This window comes from Sinocyclocheilus grahami, unplaced genomic scaffold (genome assembly GCF_001515645.1).
Source record: "Sinocyclocheilus grahami isolate Dianchi unplaced genomic scaffold, SAMN03320097.WGS_v1.1 scaffold304.1, whole genome shotgun sequence".
Lineage (NCBI taxonomy): Eukaryota > Metazoa > Chordata > Actinopteri > Cypriniformes > Cyprinidae > Sinocyclocheilus > Sinocyclocheilus grahami.
In genome coordinates, this window is record NW_015505483.1 from 1,791,416 (window position 1) to 1,812,506 (window position 21,091).

Below are 21,091 nucleotides of genomic sequence, written 5' to 3' on the forward strand. Positions count from 1 at the left end.
TATAATAAAGTTAATTACAAACAAACAAATTAAAAATGAATAATAATTATGACTTACCTTGATCTCCATCTCCCTCCCAGCTACGTGTGATTAAGAAAGGTGCCACAAGGGGGCTGCAAACATTCAAGTTTGGTCAGACAGCAAGTGTCAATCTGACACTCTCAACACAGCTCACAATGAATCTCACTTCATCCACAGCGAAAGAGACCCCTGACGAATGTTCCTTTGGGAGCGACCCTAAAAACAATCTCGTCTCACTCCGACTATAGAAACATCCAGAAGGCAGAGCCAATATGAATGTGAGATGTGCACAGGAGACCAAGTGACCTCTCATGATGCCAAAAATGACATAACGGTGCTAATGAATGTCATACCCACGTGTTTTGTGGAGCTAGTTAGTCCACAAGTCAGTGCTGTGGTCCAATATGACCCTAAAGCAACAGGAAGTGTTCTTAAATAGGCAGTTTTTGATTGACAGCTGCTAAAATTTAAGGGGGTCTGAATACTTTCCGTACCCACTGTATATAGATTATATTTTCCTACAAACCCAGACAAAGTTAATGTTCATGTAGAACAGTCAACATCTTACTAGTTAACAAATAATTTGTGCCTTTGTTTTTTGTAAATATCATTTCGAATTTAGTGATTGAATGGTCATGCTGTGTAAAACAATTTAAAACTGAGTAGTGTGTATATACAATTGTTTTTGTTTTAAACTGTGATGATTGTGAATGTTTTTCGATGAGATACAGAAAACATTGTTTGCATTTTTTCTGCAATTACCTACAAAAAAAAAAAAATCATCAGAAAGAACACAAAAGAAAATGCCTTATATATATAATAAAAAAACAAGTGTGGAAAAAAAATGCCTGCTCAGATTTGTTCTATTATTTCATGAAACCTTGTAACATCAGGGATATGTAAAGCTGTGGGTTTTGGAATGGGTTTTAAAAATAATAAATAAAATGCATTCATAGGGTAAAAAAGCATCCAAATATGGCCTTTTAAAAACAATTAAAAAAAGAATTTAAAAAAGAAATTTGACATCTCTCCTGGTAATTAAAGCCGGTTTACACTACCATGCAAACGTTTGGGGTTGGTGAGATTTTAATGTTTTTGAATACATTTCTAACTGTTGAAAACGGTTGTCCTGCTTAATATTTTTTGTGGAAACCATGATTTTGTTTTGATGAATATAAAGATCATAAGAACATTTAAAATCAAAATCTTTTGTAGCATTTTAAATGCCCTCACTTTTGACCCATTTATTGCATTAATTCTTTGCTGAATAAAAGCATGAATTTCTTTCTTAACCGCGATTAACTTACCTGTACAATAAGCTGTTTAAAACGTGCATTCTTCCGTTCAATTTCGAGCATCCAGTAATATAATCACACATGTCTTGTGGAGCGCTTTCAGAGTATGCATTTATTTGTCATTTGAACTGTTTGGAAACGAGCGTAAACAAGGAAGTCCTTCAAAGATTTCTTATCCTGTTGCGCCCTCTAGAAGACCAGCGACTAGTCGACGTCATGGCAGAGCATTGAAGTCGACTAGTCGGTGCAACCCCTAGTCTATCATTTGTGATCCCAACATATCATAATGCATGTGTAAAGAGTGCAGCACACCTCACCCGGGGGACAGTTTTCTTTTTTTATTGTGCTGGAGGGGATGTTACAGTGGTTGCTCATTTCAGCTGAGCTACAAAACGTTCAATGAGATCGCTTCATTACAAACTGACAAAGGTATAACAGATTCACAACAGCATGTACCACAGAACTGGAAATGAGTGTGGGTCTCATATAAAGGACATTTCTAATAATCTACAGGGTTTTTTTTCATCTTTTTTTCTCATTTTCTTTGACTTCATACAGATAATGAATTAGGCTAAAATGCACCATAATATTTGGTTGACTTTAGGAACATTTTCCTTATTACATCACAAAATACATTTTTTATATCCCAAAGAAGCAAGACTTGCAAGTAGGCTTTTAAACAGAACTAAATCTACAGCTACAAAATTCTACTCCGGCAGCCTTTATACCTTGGCGGGTCCTTTCTGCGCTCCCAGTCCGTATCGGGTAAAAACACGGGGTAGAATCAGTATGACATATACACAGAAGTCCGTATTGTAAAGGCTATAAAGATTTGTTGCACGTTGTAAAGTTGCCTCTCCTGGATCTTTACACTCCTGCGGGTGATGGGAACTGGGGCGGCGCTGGAGAAGAGTGCGGGAATAAGGGGGTGGTGCACGGGTGGGGGGTGGATGGGAGGGCGAGCGGGTGCCGTCTATGTGGCGTATCTCTTGGTCCACTGTCGAGCTATCCTGTCATGCTCTGCTCTGTTGGTCAGGTACTGAGTAGCTATGCTTCCCACCAGAGGATCCGCTGAGAGACAGAAGAACGGAAAGGAAAAAAGTGAGACATTCTTATACCATGGAGTCAGCGAGAACACAGTATTCTGAAAGACTCAAGACGGGCGCTGGGAAGGACACAGTGGGAGAGAGAGCAGTGGGAAGTCAGCCATCGTGGAGAGTAAATGAAAGAGCCGTGTGGGATTCAACAGACACATCTGTCATGTGCTGACTCAACAATGTCAGAGATGTTTTCGAGACAAACACCGTGATGGCTTTACAGGATTCCAAACTGTAGGCCTCTTCCTAAACGTCTGGTTTTCCTTACTCGCAACAAAACCTTCACTTCAAGCAACACAACAATGAAGACGCAAAACGAAGTCCTCAGCTTTAACATCAGCTTTTCTGGATTCAATAAATCCTTTTTTTATATATATATTTTAGTATTATTTATATCAATTATTAATTTGTTTTAATTGTAGTGCTTCAACTTATTGTACTTCAGTTAATGGCCAAGGCAACATTTCTAATTTTCCAAGTCTTTTGGAGTATTTTTCCATCTAATATTTGTGCTTTATTGCAGTTTTTTATTATTAATGAAAATTGTTTTATTAATTTTAGTTCAAAATAACTAATTTAGAACAAGTACTGTATTTTCCTTTGATTTTAGGGTTAAGAAACTGTAAACTCCATGCTGGCATGAAGGGTATCAAATTAAATAAATACGTTTTCATTTTTATTTATATTTTTATTTCCCTATGTATTTTCTATCGCTTTCTGCTTCTGATTTTGCCCATTTGAGGCTAAAATGAACCTGACTAGAAACAAGCAACATGAAGTCTTAAGTTCAGGCTTCAGCTTCAACTTCACATAAATATGATAAATATTCATAGTATTTATTAATACTTTGAATTAGCCATTTAAATTTTTTTTTTTGCACTTTTAGTAATTTTAGTACTTCAACTTACACTTGCCATGGCAACATCATGTGCTTTTCATCAAATATTTCTATTTAATTTCAGTTTTATTTCAATTAATGACAATTATTTCAACCCTGAATGTAGGATATGGTTTTGGGCCAAGATTTTTTTATCAAACAATTTTCCTTTGATTTTAGACAACAGTAAGCTCTCTGCTGGCATAATGGATATCTAATTAAATAAACAAATACATGAAAGTTCTATTTTCTATATTTTTATTAGTGCTATCAAAAGATTAATCGCAATTAATAAATTTTTGGTTTACATATTATATGTGTGTGAACTGTGTATATTAATTATTTATATATAAATACACACACATGCATGTATATATTTCAGAAAAATGTTGTTTGTATATTAAATATATTTATATATATATAAATTATATGAATATAAATATATACATGTAAATATTTTCAAAATATATACTGTAGGTATGTGTATTTATATATACATAACAAATATACACAGTACATACACATATATTATGTTAACAAAAACTTTTATTTTGGATGCAATTAATCGCGATTAATAATTTGACATTAATAATTTGACAATAATTTTATATTGCTTTCTTCTTCTGACTTTGCCCATTTGAGGCTTTGTCAGTGTGCAAATTAATACTGGTTGGTTCCTTGGATATTTTCATGGTGAGTAACAGGCTGAAATAGTACACAAGAGCAATTAAAAACCTTTTCAGGTTTTTAAACGTTGCTTTAGGTAAAAACTCAAAATTGGATTACAAAAATGATAGCTAAGCGGTTAGCGCACTGACATATAGTGCAACTGCACATCTGGCAACCCGAGTTTGAAGACCCGACTCGTGGTTCTTTGCCAATCCCCTTCCCAACTCTCCACCCCACACTTTCCTGTCATTCTCTACTGTCCTGTCCATTAAAAAGCATGAAGAAAAAAATGGATTTAGGGTTGACTCTGCTAAAAATAAAAAAAAATCTTTGAGGGTGTTTGTGAAGTAACAAATCAGCACAATTTAATAAAATACTGTATGTTTAAGAGACACTGGACTCTGGATTTAAGAGCATATTAGTGGATCTAGAACTTGAGTTTGTGATTATGGAATGTCCAATTCAGCACTGTGTATATATAATCTGATGAAAATGAATATTGTCGAAAGAATTTATTTCTCTCTGTTTCTTCAGGAGTGTCCAGATCTGCTACTGGAGGCCCACCTTTAACCTTTAAGTTCAATCATAATTTAGCACACCTGAACCGGCTAATCAAGGTTTTTAGGATTAATAGAAACATCCAGTTAGGTGTGTTGGAGCAGGCTGGAGCTGAACTCTGCAGGAAGGTGTCTCTCCGGGAGCAGGATCAGACACCCCTGCCTTAAGGCCTTCAGTGAAATAAAGTATCAAAAGCGCAAATAAACAGGAAAATCCACATGGTCAGAATCATCATCTAATCAAATGATTTTATTTTCATCTGATGGGTGTAGTCTTTCAGATATGTCGTGGTTGAGACCTTTTAGTGAACCTGAGTTATGCAATCAAGCATTAGGTACGAAATTAGAGCATGAATACTGCAACAGATGTTCTGCGATTACTGATTTGTAGATAAACAAGAATTTTTTTTTTTGCATTACTATGTCAATAGCCTCTTTGGCACTACAAGTTGGCTGTGATGTAAAGAATGCAATCAAGGATGTTCATAGGTTATCCTATTCTAATACCAGATTTAAAGGGATAGTTCATCCAAATATGACAATTATGTCATCATTCCCGCATACTCATGATATTCCAAACCTGTCTGGAATCAGTGAAGCACAAAATATGATTTCTGAGAGATCGGAACCCATTTATTTTCATTGTATGAACACAAAAACACTGGGTCTCATTTGCTAATAATTGCGTGGTTTATTTTGTATCTGTAAGCACAGGAGATGTTCTCATGAAAAAAATTCAACCTAAAAGATGAATTTGTTCTTAACCTGGTTAGGAGTTTGTCTCTCACAATTTGCAATTGTGAGAAAAAAAATTGAAGAGATATATGTGAGGCAAACTCAAAAGGTTAAATCATTGCAGTTTGCTAGAATTGAGTGTACATCTCGCAATTCTGACTATTTTGTTACAACTGAGTTCACATCTTCCAATTTAGCTTTTTTCTGTTCCTGCCACATAATAAAACAGGTCATTGGGATGAGGCCCACTGAGTTTTACAGAACAAAGTGCATTTTTGGAACGACATTAGGGTGTACATACATATACAAATATTTTTTAAATATATACTGTAGGTATGTGTATTTATATATACATAACAAATATACACAGTACATACACATATATTATGTTAACAAAAACTTTTATTTTGGATGCAATTAATCGCGATTAATAATTTGACATTAATAATTTGACAATAATTTTATATTGCTTTCTTCTTCTGACTTTGCCCATTTGAGGCTTTGTCAGTGTGCAAATTAATACTGGTTGGTTCCTTGGATATTTTCATGGTGAGTAACAGGCTGAAATAGTACACAAGAGCAATTAAAAACCTTTTCAGGTTTTTAAACGTTGCTTTAGGTAAAAACTCAAAATTGGATTACAAAAATGATAGCTAAGCGGTTAGCGCACTGACATATAGTGCAACTGCACATCTGGCAACCCGAGTTTGAAGACCCGACTCGTGGTTCTTTGCCAATCCCCTTCCCAACTCTCCACCCCACACTTTCCTGTCATTCTCTACTGTCCTGTCCATTAAAAAGCATGAAGAAAAAAATGGATTTAGGGTTGACTCTGCTAAAAATAAAAAAAAATCTTTGAGGGTGTTTGTGAAGTAACAAATCAGCACAATTTAATAAAATACTGTATGTTTAAGAGACACTGGACTCTGGATTTAAGAGCATATTAGTGGATCTAGAACTTGTGTTTGTGATTATGGAATGTCCAATTCAGCACTGTGTATATATAATCTGATGAAAATGAATATTGTCGAAAGAATTTATTTCTCTCTGTTTCTTCAGGAGTGTCCAGATCTGCTACTGGAGGCCCACCTTTAACCTTTAAGTTCAATCATAATTTAGCACACCTGAACCGGCTAATCAAGGTTTTTAGGATTAATAGAAACATCCAGTTAGGTGTGTTGGAGCAGGCTGGAGCTGAACTCTGCAGGAAGGTGTCTCTCCGGGAGCAGGATCAGACACCCCTGCCTTAAGGCCTTCAGTGAAATAAAGTATCAAAAGCGCAAATAAACAGGAAAATCCACATGGTCAGAATCATCATCTAATCAAATGATTTTATTTTCATCTGATGGGTGTAGTCTTTCAGATATGTCGTGGTTGAGACCTTTTAGTGAACCTGAGTTATGCAATCAAGCATTAGGTACGAAATTAGAGCATGAATACTGCAACAGATGTTCTGCGATTACTGATTTGTAGATAAACAAGAATTTTTTTTTTTGCATTACTATGTCAATAGCCTCTTTGGCACTACAAGTTGGCTGTGATGTAAAGAATGCAATCAAGGATGTTCATAGGTTATCCTATTCTAATACCAGATTTAAAGGGATAGTTCATCCAAATATGACAATTATGTCATCATTCCCGCATACTCATGATATTCCAAACCTGTCTGGAATCAGTGAAGCACAAAATATGATTTCTGAGAGATCGGAACCCATTTATTTTCATTGTATGAACACAAAAACACTGGGTCTCATTTGCTAATAATTGCGTGGTTTATTTTGTATCTGTAAGCACAGGAGATGTTCTCATGAAAAAAATTCAACCTAAAAGATGAATTTGTTCTTAACCTGGTTAGGAGTTTGTCTCTCACAATTTGCAATTGTGAGAAAAAAAATTGAAGAGATATATGTGAGGCAAACTCAAAAGGTTAAATCATTGCAGTTTGCTAGAATTGAGTGTACATCTCGCAATTCTGACTATTTTGTTACAACTGAGTTCACATCTTCCAATTTAGCTTTTTTCTGTTCCTGCCACATAATAAAACAGGTCATTGGGATGAGGCCCACTGAGTTTTACAGAACAAAGTGCATTTTTGGAACGACATTAGGGTGAGTAAAAGATGACCGAATTCTCATTTTTGGATGAACTATCACTTTTAAAATGCACATCTAATTATTGTCCTCTGATTTCACTAGTAAAGCTATACTTAGGGTTTGGGCCATTTTTTATCAGCCTTGAATTGCTGTGCTCACCTGGATTGCAGTCTGTCAGCAGAGAACAGATGGAAAGCAGGACCTTCGAGATGGTCAGAGCTGGGCTCCAGTTATCCTTCAGGATGTCCAGGCAGATCACACCCTGACTGTTGATGTTGCAGTGATAGATCCTCGTGCGGAACGTGACCTGCACAGGAGGAGGAAACCAAAACCATCACAAAACAAGTCCATCTAAAAAGGGATGATGTTAGCTCACCAGTCCAGAACCACATTTAATACTCTGGATGTGTTTTAACAGGGCTTTCATTATAGACGGGGCTTTTGAGAGCTGGATGGCAGCTTTCACTCTCATTAACGACTCTCTCAGAAACCAGGGCTGAATCCTGAAAGCTATCGATCCAGTGAGAAAAGAGAGCCAAGCAAGCTTAACTCGACCCAGCTTCTCAACTGTGTGTCAGTAGTCCTTATCTAGAGTATTGGCAACTTCTGGCACTCAGCTTACAGGACCAAAGGGATGCTGCTGACTGCAGTATTGTGGGAGGGCCGAGTCTGCCGGATAAGGGTCAAGGGATAGACCGGGTCATCCATTATTCTGCTCCCTTAGCACATGAAGAGTGCTTCTTGTTTGTTGACTGCGTCTCACTCTGCCCCCTGCAGCAGCTACTAAGACGTCCTTCACACGATGCAGCATAAACCGAGCGACCGAAATAACCCTGCCTGCCTGGCACAATGCGGGTATTGTATGAACATGGTGGTCTTGGAGTCTGAAAACACAGCCAGCATGACACGGGCAGCCTGTGTGAGGCCACACGGCCAATGTTGGGAAACAAAACAAGACAGAGTTCATGACATATGCCCCCTATCGAGAGAAAGTGAGAGAAAAACCTAGTGAGCTGACTATTTAACATGTAAAGGCATCATAGTGACACTAGCAATGCAAAGACTGTTCTTAAAGTTGGGAAGCTGGCTTTTTTAGTCAAATGTAAGCTAACAATAAACAGAAATGCATTGTACATCTGAAAAATAAAATACTGATAGGATATTTATTATCCTAAACTACTATCATAAAAAAAAAATTGTAAAAAATAAATCACACACTATAACATACAATATTTACTGTTTTGGCCATCCCTTTGTCAAGCATTCCTGAGCCACATTTACACAGAAATATGAATCCAAGAATGCTCAAGTTAAGAGAAATGTTGAATGTAAACATAGTTACATAAGCATTTTTATATATAAAATACAAGTATAATGTTTTACATACAGCACACTATTTACTACTTAATGCAACACACGCATACACTTAATAAATATTGAGAAATGTTCTTACTTTACCCAATATTGTACTGTATGTGCTGTGAATTTTTGGTTGAGTCTTAAGTTTGAAGTTTAAAGTTTTAAAGCGGCTAAAATGTTAAATCTGCCCCAGTGTTTTGGACTTTTGCAAGAAATTACAAATGTAATATTAATTATAAAATAATATTAATATGTTTAACAAAATTAGTAGTATATTTAATGCAACACAGACATACACTTAAGCATAAAATATAATTGAATATTAAAATGTTTTAATAAATAAATTCATACAAATATTTTAATGATATACGGCATTTAAAACTATAAAAAAATATATACTGTATATGGAAAGGTCTTTTTCCTTTGCATTTTTTATAAGATTCACATACAAACAACGACATTGCTAAAACAATCCCCGTTCACATGAATCTGCAAAAATGACAAACGTTGTATTATGCATGCCAGGCCAGTAGTTGGCAACGTCACTTTGTACAGAAACACATAATATGAATGAGCATGACTTCACCATTTTCACAAATTCGTTTAATGGTATTGTTTTAAAAAACGTGCACTCTGAAATCCGTTTTCAAAAGTTTTCAAAAACACCATTGTCGTATAAAATTTTTCAGGTTTTTGTTGAAAGCGATGTAATGTAAATGCCCACTTAGTTCAGATATAACTGACAGCAAGTGAACTTGTTGAAAGTTGAATTCATTTGAATGTTAATCAAAGCCATAATCAGATCTTTACTGAATTATCATCCTTTGACATAATTAGCTTAGTAACAAAGGCATCTGTGTAGGCAGCAGACAGCCAGGTAGGGTTTTAAAGGGGTCATATGACATTGCTAAAAAGAACAGTATTTTGTGTATTTGGTGTAATGAAATGTGTTTATGCGGTTTAAGGTTAAAAAAACACATTATTTTCCACACACTGTACATTATTGTTTCTACTCTATGCCCCGCCTTTCTGAAACGCGTCGATTTTTACAAAGCTCATCGGTCTGAAAAAGCGAGGTGTGCTCTGATTGGCCAGCTATCCAGTGCGTTGTGATTGGCCGAATACCTCAAGTGTGAAACGGAAATGTTACGCCCCTCACCATATTGTGATGATGCCCTGTCAGGCTAGAGCGATGATTCAAAAACATGAAAACCCATTATAAACTTGGCATTCGTTGCATCCAGTGGGGACATAATTATGGATTATGACTTATACTGTCTTTTTACGCATTGTGTTGCATCGCGCCACGTAAACATAAAGCCATGTCTGCATTTGTGATCGGAGAAATGACAAACAACAAGCCCTACTCTACACTGCCCAAAAAACTCGCTTTAAATATATAAAATATCAAAACTCTTTAAATATAAAAAAAACTAACTTACAGTCTTTGAGTCAGAACAGCCAGCACTGTAGTCTACTCTACCAGGATCAGGAAACGGTCCTCCATAAAATGTGCTGCTAAATCGCATCATATGACCCCTTTAAAGTTTCTAAACAGACAGACAGAGAGAAAAAAAAGAGACAAGACACAAAATAAATGAGAAAGAGCTCTTTTTAAACACACATTATGTCCCAACCAATCTGCTCTGTAAACAAGCCAAAGCATTACAGCCTTTTTTTTTTTTTTTTTTTTTTACAGCTATCTTCTTTATGCACCAAGAGCTTGTAACACTCCAAACAGAAAGGAAAAATGTAAATCGCATCATATGACCCCTTTAAAGTTTCTAAACAGACAGACAGAGAGAAAAAAAAGAGACAAGACACAAAATAAATGAGAAAGAGCTCTTTTTAAACACACATTATGACCCAACCAATCTGCTCTGTAAACAAGCCAATGCATTACAGCCTTTTTTTTTTTTACAGCTCGAGTTAATCGATACTCTTATTTCTAGATAGACTTTTAGGATGCAACGCTTGTCTCTCGGTCTTTTCCACCCTGTTCCCAAACACAGACAGACTCATTCACAAAAGCACAGATTAGCGGACCACAAACCAAGCCGCACGGGCAACGACTTCACAGAGCACCGGCCCAAACGAACGTAGGCGAGATCGGCCCCCAAGTTGCCCTGCGTTTCATCTGGTGACAAAAGAATGAGGGGTGCGGGCCGCCGGCTCTGCACTCAGAGGATGAATCCTGTTTATAATTAGTGGATTAGAGCTTTGCAGTGGCTTGATCTGAACAAAGAGCCCCCTCCAGCCAATGAGCTTTATATAAACTTGTTGTTTACAGATGCCACTGACGATCGAGATGAGGGCCAGACTGAGGCGGAGAGCCACTCAGAGCGGCGCAATCTCCCAAACATGCTGAGGAAGGAGATTCGGATACTAATTAATCCGAAATGCCGTGGTTGACTCTTTCACCTTTATAGCTGGGGCCGTAGTAAACCAGCTTCCCTAAACCACATCTCTGTCTGTCGGCATCTCGCTATTTGCTTTACACTGGAAATAGCCAGTGCTCGAAGGAGTACGTTCATTTATGCAGCACACAAAACAAACAATCGTTCAGCTTCACATGATCCTTGAGGTCAATCAATACCTGTTCTGAATGATCTGTTTCAGATCGGCATCTCGCTATTTGCTTTACACTGGAAATAGCCAGTGCTCGAAGGAGTACGTTCATTTATGCAGCACACAAAACAAACAATCGTTCAGCTTCACATGATCCTTGAGGTATTTTAACAGAGGTCAATCAATACCTGTTCTGAATGATCTGTTTCAGAGTGTCCTTGGTAGAGCTAATACATCTTAATTAAAGGCCACTGCTCTTTGTGACCGACTAGAGACTAATAATAGCAAAACACACATACACCGAAGGGTTCAAGAGTCTACTTGTGAAAATGCTTCAATTTTGTATTTTACAATAATAGTTTAATAGCTTTTTCCCCCATTACAAATTATATCGGCAGACATATTTTCAGTGAAAAGCTTTGTTCTCCATCTTGAACTTTAATGAAAGCAAGAATATCTTACCATCTGTATAAAAGAGTAGTAAGATTGGTGACCTAGAAATTTTACATCATAACATTTAGATTTTACATTTATAAATCCAAAAACTTTAATTCCAGAATTAAATTACATTTTAAAAATAAGGACTTTTGTATGTGTGGATTATTGTACTACTATGTATATTTGTCTCGTAATTATTATATTCTTATTTTTAATTCAGCTTTTTACAACATGCATCAGAGCTTGCACTGTAAAAAAATATTTTTTGATGTTGTAAACAAAACGTTATGTTTCACAAGAAAACACTATTTCAGTCTTTCTACTTTAAAAGTTCATGTTTAATTCAATGTGTTATTTGATATTTCTTTGTTTTTATTTGTGCATTTACTAGCAATTGAACTGAAAAATGTTTCAAAGCCAACCTTTTTTTTTCAGTGTGGTTAGGAAAACATTTGAACCATTGTGCCATATGGACACGCAACAAAAAACCCTTTAAATATCCAACAATAGTTGATGTAGAATTAAAAGCAGTGGAATACATAGTAAATAAATGTAAATAACTTTAAGATTATACAGTATAATGCTTAAATTATAATTTACTTTCATATAGGTTAGAAATGTCATGGGACTTTGATTCATGAACTTCTATTCTGAAGAACCGCATCAAATGGCTGATACAGCTGTTTTATGTTCTGCCCCATATTCAAGAACAGCTTTGATGTACTGAGTCTGAAGTGCTTCCAAAATATGTTCCAATGCATTTGATTTTGCATTTATATTGAGACCCCGTTGCGAAACGTAATGAGCTGCCTATGCAGCTTCTCTTATGATGCTGCCTTCTAAAACGCCTTCTTCTGGCCAAGTTCTAAGGCATTCATAAGTATTTCATGTATCATTCACTTATAAGCTGCTTTGTCAGTCAGAATTCTCTCTTAGAAGGCAGCAGCCTATATAGACAGTAAAAAGCATGACCGCTCACTAGGTTTTGAAACAGAGCCTTAAGAGTTTAGTTCCAAACCTCCATCCTGGTACACTTGCCTGTAATTTTCAAGACTTTGATTAGAGCTGTAAGTAACCAAAGTAGGAAGGAAAATCTCTAGAAGCAGGATTAAGTATCCACTTTTTCTCAAAATTTTTCTCACCTCAAAAAGAATGAATAAAACGGGAAGATGTTTTCCCTTACTGTACCTTTGGTGGCTTGAAGGGGTAATCAGAAGAGAAGGTGATATCCAGAAAGAACACGCCTCCCTCATAGACTGAACCTGGAGGGCCCAGAATGGTGGATCTCCACTCATAGATGTTGTCGCCCTTGGGTCCCGCACTGAAAAAAACACACATAAGCCAAGGTGATTGAGCATCTTACACCCAGACTGAAATACTGGCCAATATTTGCCCATTGTGAGAATACGAGCATTGGCTGATTGACAGAACCATCGCATACCAACATCCAACCATATTGTGTTTTAATTATTTTCACTGAATTGAGAAAACAATGTTTTACCAAAAAATAAAAAATAAAAAATAAAAATAAATAACGTTTGATTTGGTTTGATTTCAGCTTACGTATGTATATTTCAGCATAAAAAGATTATGGATAAAATAAAATAATATCAAAATAAATCAAATTAAATCAGATTTTCATATTAAGAGTAATTCATTCTGTGCATCAACAATGCATATAGTATATATGACAAAATATAACAGACTCTTGTCTTGGTGCATGATGCCACAACATTTAGTTTTTAAAGCAGCACTGAGGTGGCATGAATATATTTACACATGGATCAAGATCACAGGACACAATGTAACACTTGCAAGTTTTACATTCTTGCTCACAGACAAAGAAGCCAAGGCATGCACTAATTAACAATGACAAATAAAGGGTCACTCTAATGTGGCAATGAACAATATCAATAAATATAAATATATTAAATACAACACAAAACAAATACAATAAAAATAAAGTAACGGGTTATTGAAATTTCTTATACTAATTGTACTGACAGGTCAGAAAGAACCTACACTATCGGTCAAATTTTGGGATTTAAAAAAAAAAAATTCTCTCATGCTCAACAATGTTGGATTTATTTCATCAAAAATACATAAAAAATAACAGTAATAATAATAATAAATAATATTACAATTTAAAATAACTTTTCTATTTTAATATAATACAATTATTACTGTAATGCAAAACTGAATTTTCAGCATCATTACTCCAGTCTTAGTGTCACATGATCCTTCAGAATTCACTACAATATGCTTGTTATTTTAGACTGTAACAATATTTCACACCATTACCGTTTTACTTTATTTTTGATCAAATGAATGCAGCTTTTGTGTAAAAAAACAAAAAACAAAATCATTATTCATGAGCAATTAATTGTAAATATACAATTATTCCAAACTATTGACCGGTAGTGAAAATGCATCAGAACTGAACTGAAACTGGATCAAATTGTGTTGTACCTATAGAGCAAGCTAAATATCTGCAACACAGTTCGCAGGGAAGGACAGTCAGAGAACAGATTGAGATAACGGGGACAAGCACACAAACATGGCTAATGGAGGAAAACAAGGCCAATGAAGGAAAAACAAAGGCCCACTCCTGTGATTCTGTGCTGGTGTAGAAGCGAGAGAGACCAGCCTCTAATGGAGGAGACAGGTGAATGTAGCAGACACAGCCGTAAGCAGGCACTTATCATCGGCATCTATTGCTCAATTAGCATGTGATGAAACGCTCGTCTCTGCCAGCGAGTCACCGGCCTACACACTGGATACCCACTCGTGCTTTAGAGCGAGAGAGGACGGCTGTCAAACTCAACTCGGCATAAAGTAGAGGGCCAAAAATAGGCAGGATTACAGCAAAGTGGAAAGATAATAGGAGCGGACGGCGTGAAGAGTAATAGAACAATTCATTGCCGCCATGTAGCTTACTTAATTCTTTGAGCCTGATAAATTATCCGGGACTATTGGACTGCCTCTCGCCCAGCAGCGAGGATGGAAAAATGCTTTAAATACAGTTGAGAGCAATAAATGGCAGATTTAGCAAGAGCAACCTGCTACAGAGATCATTTAACAGCACAACAACATGCGGGGTTGTCTTTGGCCATCACTTATCGCCATAAAATCAACACATGACATTTAGAGAGGCTTTAGCTCACATCAAAGTGAATCGTATAACCGTATCTTACGAGGGGGAAAAATGAGGGAAATAGAAAAATCTTTTCTAAACATCAATCTGACAGGCCTTCAGTAGGGTGTTTTTAGTAAAGCGAGGTGAGCCAGCGTTAACGCTTTGCCCTGGCACTGTCAGAGGTTCTCAGCATTACCGCAGAGCAACTAAATTCAAAAGGAAGTGTGCAACCTCATCATAAGGGTGTGAAAAACGACTTCATTTCAAAATCGACTAGTCAACCAAATGTCTTAGAGAAACCCTGTTTAATTAGGCTGGTTTTAAGTTCATCTGACCCCAAACCGAAACTAAAGGCATGTTTTTAGAATTTGTAATTATGTTAACAATGTCAGTCTTAGAAACACATCTTACCAAAAAAACAAACAAAACAAAAAAAAAACACATAATATACACTAATATAAACAACTTAAAATATACACTATAATTGTATTCAACAAGGACACATCAAAAGTGATTGTAAAGACATTTATAAAGTTACAACATATTTCCATTTAAAATAAATGCTGTATTTTGAACTCTCTATTTACAAAATAAGTAAATAAATAAACTATCATGTTTACACAAAATGTTAAGCAGCATTCTTTATATATAAAAACTAAAATGATATATAATAAATCTTTCTTAATATAAATTCTATATAAATAAAAATGTGAAAAATTAGCTCAACAAAGTGAAAAAAATATATACTTTTAAAGAAATATTAAAATAGTAAATTTATTAAATTTAATAATTTAAAAATGCAATATTTCACAATATTGCCCTAAATATGTATAAAATAATTAATAAAATCAAATAAAAATGTAATAAGAAATTTTTCTTGAGCAATATAAATTAAAATGAGACAAATCAGCATAACCAAAGGAAAAAATTACACTAAGAAATATTAAAGTTATTTTAAAATGCAATATTTCATAATAATAAATTTTTTACTTTAAAAAATCAAATAAATGCATACTTAATGAGCATAAGAGACTTGCAAAAAGAAAAAGAAAAATGTATCAAAGCAAAAATGTATATATATATATATATATATATATATAAATATAAATATATACACACACACACACATATACATTTTTTTTGTAGTAGCAGTAGTTGAAATAGTGAACCAATTAAACGAAGCATTGAAACAATCTTCTCAATGTTTTTTAAAAGACCAGTATCAGTGGGCATTTTAAGTCACTTCCCAACACAGACTCATACAGAAGTGTAACATTTTGCATTTTGCTTATCTACAATATGCAAATTTCCTGACATGGATGGCAAACCAAATTTCGAGAAAATCTTGGGAAAAGACTGCTGCATCTGTCAATTCACTTGCATGTGTTTACAGGTTGATCATGACCTCTTCAATACGGTGGATGCACAGACACATCACAGTAATGAGCAGCCGCTGCTAATGTGGCTCTATGTATTACCATCCATGCTAAAGTGTCTGCATGCGCTCTTGTATATATATATATATATATATAAATATATATATATATATATATACACACACACACATACACATTTTTTTTGTAGTAGCAGTAGTTGAAATAGTGAACCAATTAAACGAAGCATTGAAACAATCTTCTCAATGTTTTTTAAAAGACCAGTATCAGTGGGCATTTTAAGTCACTTCCCAACACAGACTCATACAGAAGTGTAACATTTTGCATTTTGCTTATCTACAATATGCAAATTTCCTGACATGGATGGCAAACCAAATTTCGAGAAAATCTTGGGAAAAGACTGCTGCATCTGTCAATTCACTTGCATGTGTTTACAGGTTGATCATGACCTCTTCAATACGGTGGATGCACAGACACATCACAGTAATGAGCAGCCGCTGCTAATGTGGCTCTATGTATTACCATCCATGCTAAAGTGTCTGCATGCGCTCTTGTTGCTGGACTGTGAGGATGTGAAGCAATTATGTTGACGTTGAAGAGCCACTCGTAACAGATTTAGCAAACTCTTAACAGGAACATAACAGTGGCAAACGATTGAAAAAAGCCACTGTTAATAGCCGAACGAGTCCTCTAGACTCTAATGAATTCTTGGCAATCAAGTGGACAATCGTGTTTGTTGAGACCAAGGCCGACACATGCTTCTCGGAAACACACAATCACCTCCACATGGTTTCCAGCAAATACAAGAGATTCGTACAAGGACGGGAAAATAAAAGGATCAGATCTACACAGAAATTATATAGAGTAAAAAAAAAAAACTCAGATTACGCTCGCAATTTAGTAGAATATTCTGTCAGCCACATTTTATAGTGCTAAATATGTACTGTATGTTATAATGTATTTATATTATAGTAATATATTTATGTTTATGTATATATTCATAACCATATACAGGTGCATCTCAATAAATTAGAATGTCGTGGAAAAGTTCATTTATTTCAGTAATTCAACTCAAATTATGAAACTCGTGTATTAAATAAATTCAATGCACACAGACTGAAGTAATTTAAGTCTTTGGTTCTTTTAATTGTGATGATTTTGGCTCACATTTAACAAAAACCCACCAATTCACTATCGCAACAAATTAGAATACTTCATAAGACCAATAAAAAAAACATTTTTAGTGAATTGTTGGCCTTCTGGAAAGTATGTTCATTTACTGTACATGTACTCAATACTTGGTAGGGGCTCCTTTTGCATGAATTACTGCATCAATGGAGCATCAATCAATCAACGTGGCATGGAGGTGATCAGTTTGTGGCACTGCTGAGGTGGTATGGAAGCCCAGGTTTCTTTGACAGTGGCCTTCAGCTCATCTGCATTGTTGGGTCTGGTGTCTCTCATCTTCCTCTTGACAATACCCCATAGATTCTCTATGGGGTTCAGGTCAGGCGAGTTTGCTGGCCAATCAAGCATAGTAACACCATGGTCATTGAACCAGTTTTTGGTACCTTTGGCAGTGTGGGCAGGTGCCAAGTCCTGCTGGAAAATGAAATCAGCATCTTCAAAAAGCTGGTCAGCAGAAGGAAGCATGAAGTGCTCTAAAATTTCCTGGCTGCGTTGACTGTGGACTTCAGAAAACACAGTGGCCATGGTAGGCAGCTCTGCCACCTCTGCGACGGGCTCTGGGCTCGGGCATTGTGTAATCCAGCGCTCCCTCGAGGTGCACACACACTATAATCACCTCAAATGTGTTTGCAGTTCGCCCACTTCCTGTAGCACACATTTCTCTCTGCAGAGACTGCTTTAATGACCAAGCAAGGACTTGTTATCCTTTAATGCTTCAGAGCAAACTCCTACCATATAACAAAGCAAGCTTCCGTTCAAATTCTTACACACTCTCTTGAAAGGAGCAAGCCTTTATGATATTAAGCTACCGCTGTGGCTGGGGAATCGAAGCCTGCCGGCTCACCAGTCTATCGGCTTGTCTGCGAAGAGCTCCGGGTGTAGCGGATTACACAGGGGATAGTCCTGAGAAGCTAATTAATTTAACCTAAGTGTAAACATATAGCATTTACCAATCTCCATCCATCATTTCAGATAACCCAGAAAGATGGTGAAGGCAAACAAAGCACTGGAGAATGTCACAACGCATGGTGGTTTTATATGAAATTATATCAAAAGTCTACCTGAGAAACTCCTGCTTCTGAACACTCAAAGAAACCACAGTTAAATTGTTCCTGTATTAAAAAAAATTGCCACAATTTATTTTAAGATCCACTTTTCGTTATTAACAAACCATTAACTACAACTTTTGCCTCAAACTCCTAATTTGCTGCTTATTAACAGTTAGTAAGGTAGTTGTTAAATTTAGGCTTTGGGTAGGTTATTATACATTAGAGATGTATAATATGCTCATGCAGAATATGTGCTTTATAAGTACTAATAAACAGCCAATATGTTAATAATAGGCATGCTAATAAGCAACTAGTTAATAGTAAGAATTGGTCCCTGTACTAAAGTGTTACCAAAAAAACAAAAACAAAATAAAATACAATACTTTGTCATCAAGAGTTTGATCAAGAGAGCACCAAAAGTTACCAAAAGTTTAAAGTTTGTTACATATATTTAAACGGACAATATATGTTTTTATCATTTTATTTAAAATATAACACCAGTCAAAACTCAATTTAACACATAAAAGAATGTTGTAAATGGTCATTCATTTGGATTTTGAAAAATATAAAAATATATTATATATACATATATATACAGTGGGTACGGAAAATATTCAGACCCCCTTTAAAATTCGAATTATATTTAAATTCGAATTATATTCAAATTTAAAAGGCAAAATTTCAGTTAGGGGAAAAAAAGCTTTTGGCTTCTCTTCTGAGGCCACAAGAGGGCGCATCGCCCAAAATATTATGCACGTTTCTTCAAAGCGTAATAAAATAGCACGACTATCTTTGAAAAACAAGTGCATAATGTTTAAAATAATGTTTATAAACCATACATAATTAATAAAGTTGCTTAAACAATTAGAAAAAAAACAGCACCATGCATGTATTGTATAGTTTAATACAAAGCCTATTTACGGCAAGCTGGTGACATATGGATGGGCTTGCCTCATTTTTAGACTTTTGTTTACCTCTCAGCTACTTGCTATTGCTAGTTAGAGGCAGGTATTAATTGGGGGAGATGATTTCTTATTCTAGGACAAAATTATTATTTTGATTAGATGCCCAAATATATTTTTGTTTACACCTACAATTGCAAATTGAGCCATATTTTAGTTATTTCTTCAAAAGGTTAGCTTAGCAATGTTTACAAGTACTCTAGCATATACACTACCAAGTTTAGGGTCATTTTGTTTTTTAAGTGTATACTTTTATTTTGCAAGAAAGCAGTAGATTGATCAAAAATGACACTAAAGACATTCATCACTGCAAAAAAATATTTTCTCACTTAGATTTTTTTTGCCTTGTTTCCAGCCCAGATATCTAAAAATTCATAAATCAAGAAGGATTTTCTAGACATGTAAAAATTATTGTCTTTTCAGAACACAACAAGTCAATTAAGTGAGTTTTTGCTTAGAACAAGCAAAATAATCTGCCAATGAGGTAAGCAAAATAATCTTATTTCAAACAGAAAACAAGATTATTTTGCTTACCCCAAAACAAGAACATTTTTACTTGTCTAAAAATTCCTTCTTGATTTATGAATTTTTAGATATCTGGGCTGGAAACAAGACAAAAAAAAATCTAAGAAAGAAAAAAATTTTTTTGCAGTGTAATGTTACCAAAGATTAAAATTTCAAATAAATGGTGTTAAATGTTCTATTCATCAGAGAATCCTAAAAACATAAGTGATAGTAGGCTTGCCGCGATAGATGGTGCTGACGGTGATACGTCACTTGCCCACCGCGGCACCAAACCCCACCATCTTTTAGATTTTTTTTATAGTAATAAAAATCATTTAGTTCAGTAAAAGAACAGACACTACAATTAAAAACTTTACGTGGCTGCTCAATGCAGCGTGCCGAACGACACTTGCATCACAGATCAGATTTCATTTCTCCAGTGAGGAGAGTGAGTCGAGCTGACTGACAAGAAGAGTGAGGTGAGACAGACAAGACGATCACGGATGATTTAGTTTCGAAACTAGATGCAAAAGTGCATATTTGGCAATATTTTGGATTTTGAAAATCCTGTTGACTTTTGCCTTTTATCTAATTTTGGAAGTTTTTTAAACATTCGTTTCTTATTTAATTGGTTCCACATTGTTTGCAGATTTTAATTTATTTAAACTTTGTGTCATTTATTTATTTTGCCAAACAGCCCCAGACCATCACACTACCACCACCATATTTTACTGTTGGAATGTTCTTTTTCTGAATTGCAGTGTTACTTTTATGCCAGATGTTATGGGACACACACCTTCCAAAAAGTTCAACTTTTGTCTCGTCAGTCCACAGAGTATTTTCCCATTTAATCGCGATTAATCATTTGACAGCACTATATATATATATTAGGGCTGCACGATAAATTGCATGCGATATTTAACGTGCATCTTATCAGTAAAGCCGGTTCTTTAATCAGCGGTAAATCTCCATCACGTGCAGGCTTTCACATTGAGCAGCATTAACTACACAGAGCCGTTGTTCACTGACAAGTTGCGCAAAACCACGTTCATATTCGTGCGATTTTTTGCACTGCTCGTCAGTGAACAACGGCTCTGTGTAGTTAATGCTGCTCAATGTGAAAGCCTGCACGTGATGGAGATTTACCGC

General features: G+C 35.6%; 1 protein-coding gene across 1 annotated transcript in view; it reads right to left on the reverse strand.

Annotated features, from left to right (window-relative positions):
• Positions 1 to 1,840: 1,840 nt before the first annotated feature.
• Positions 1,841 to 21,091, reverse strand: part of LOC107601395 (ubiquitin-conjugating enzyme E2 E3) — a 49,657-nt gene continuing 30,406 nt past the window's right edge. The window contains exons 4-6 of the mRNA XM_016293561.1: positions 12,898 to 13,030; positions 7,504 to 7,651; positions 1,841 to 2,387 (exon numbers count right to left, since the gene is read on the reverse strand). Of these exons, the coding sequence (XP_016149047.1) occupies positions 2,290 to 2,387; positions 7,504 to 7,651; positions 12,898 to 13,030 (379 nt within the window). The 3' untranslated portion in view covers positions 1,841 to 2,289. The remainder of the gene's footprint in view (positions 2,388 to 7,503; positions 7,652 to 12,897; positions 13,031 to 21,091) is intronic.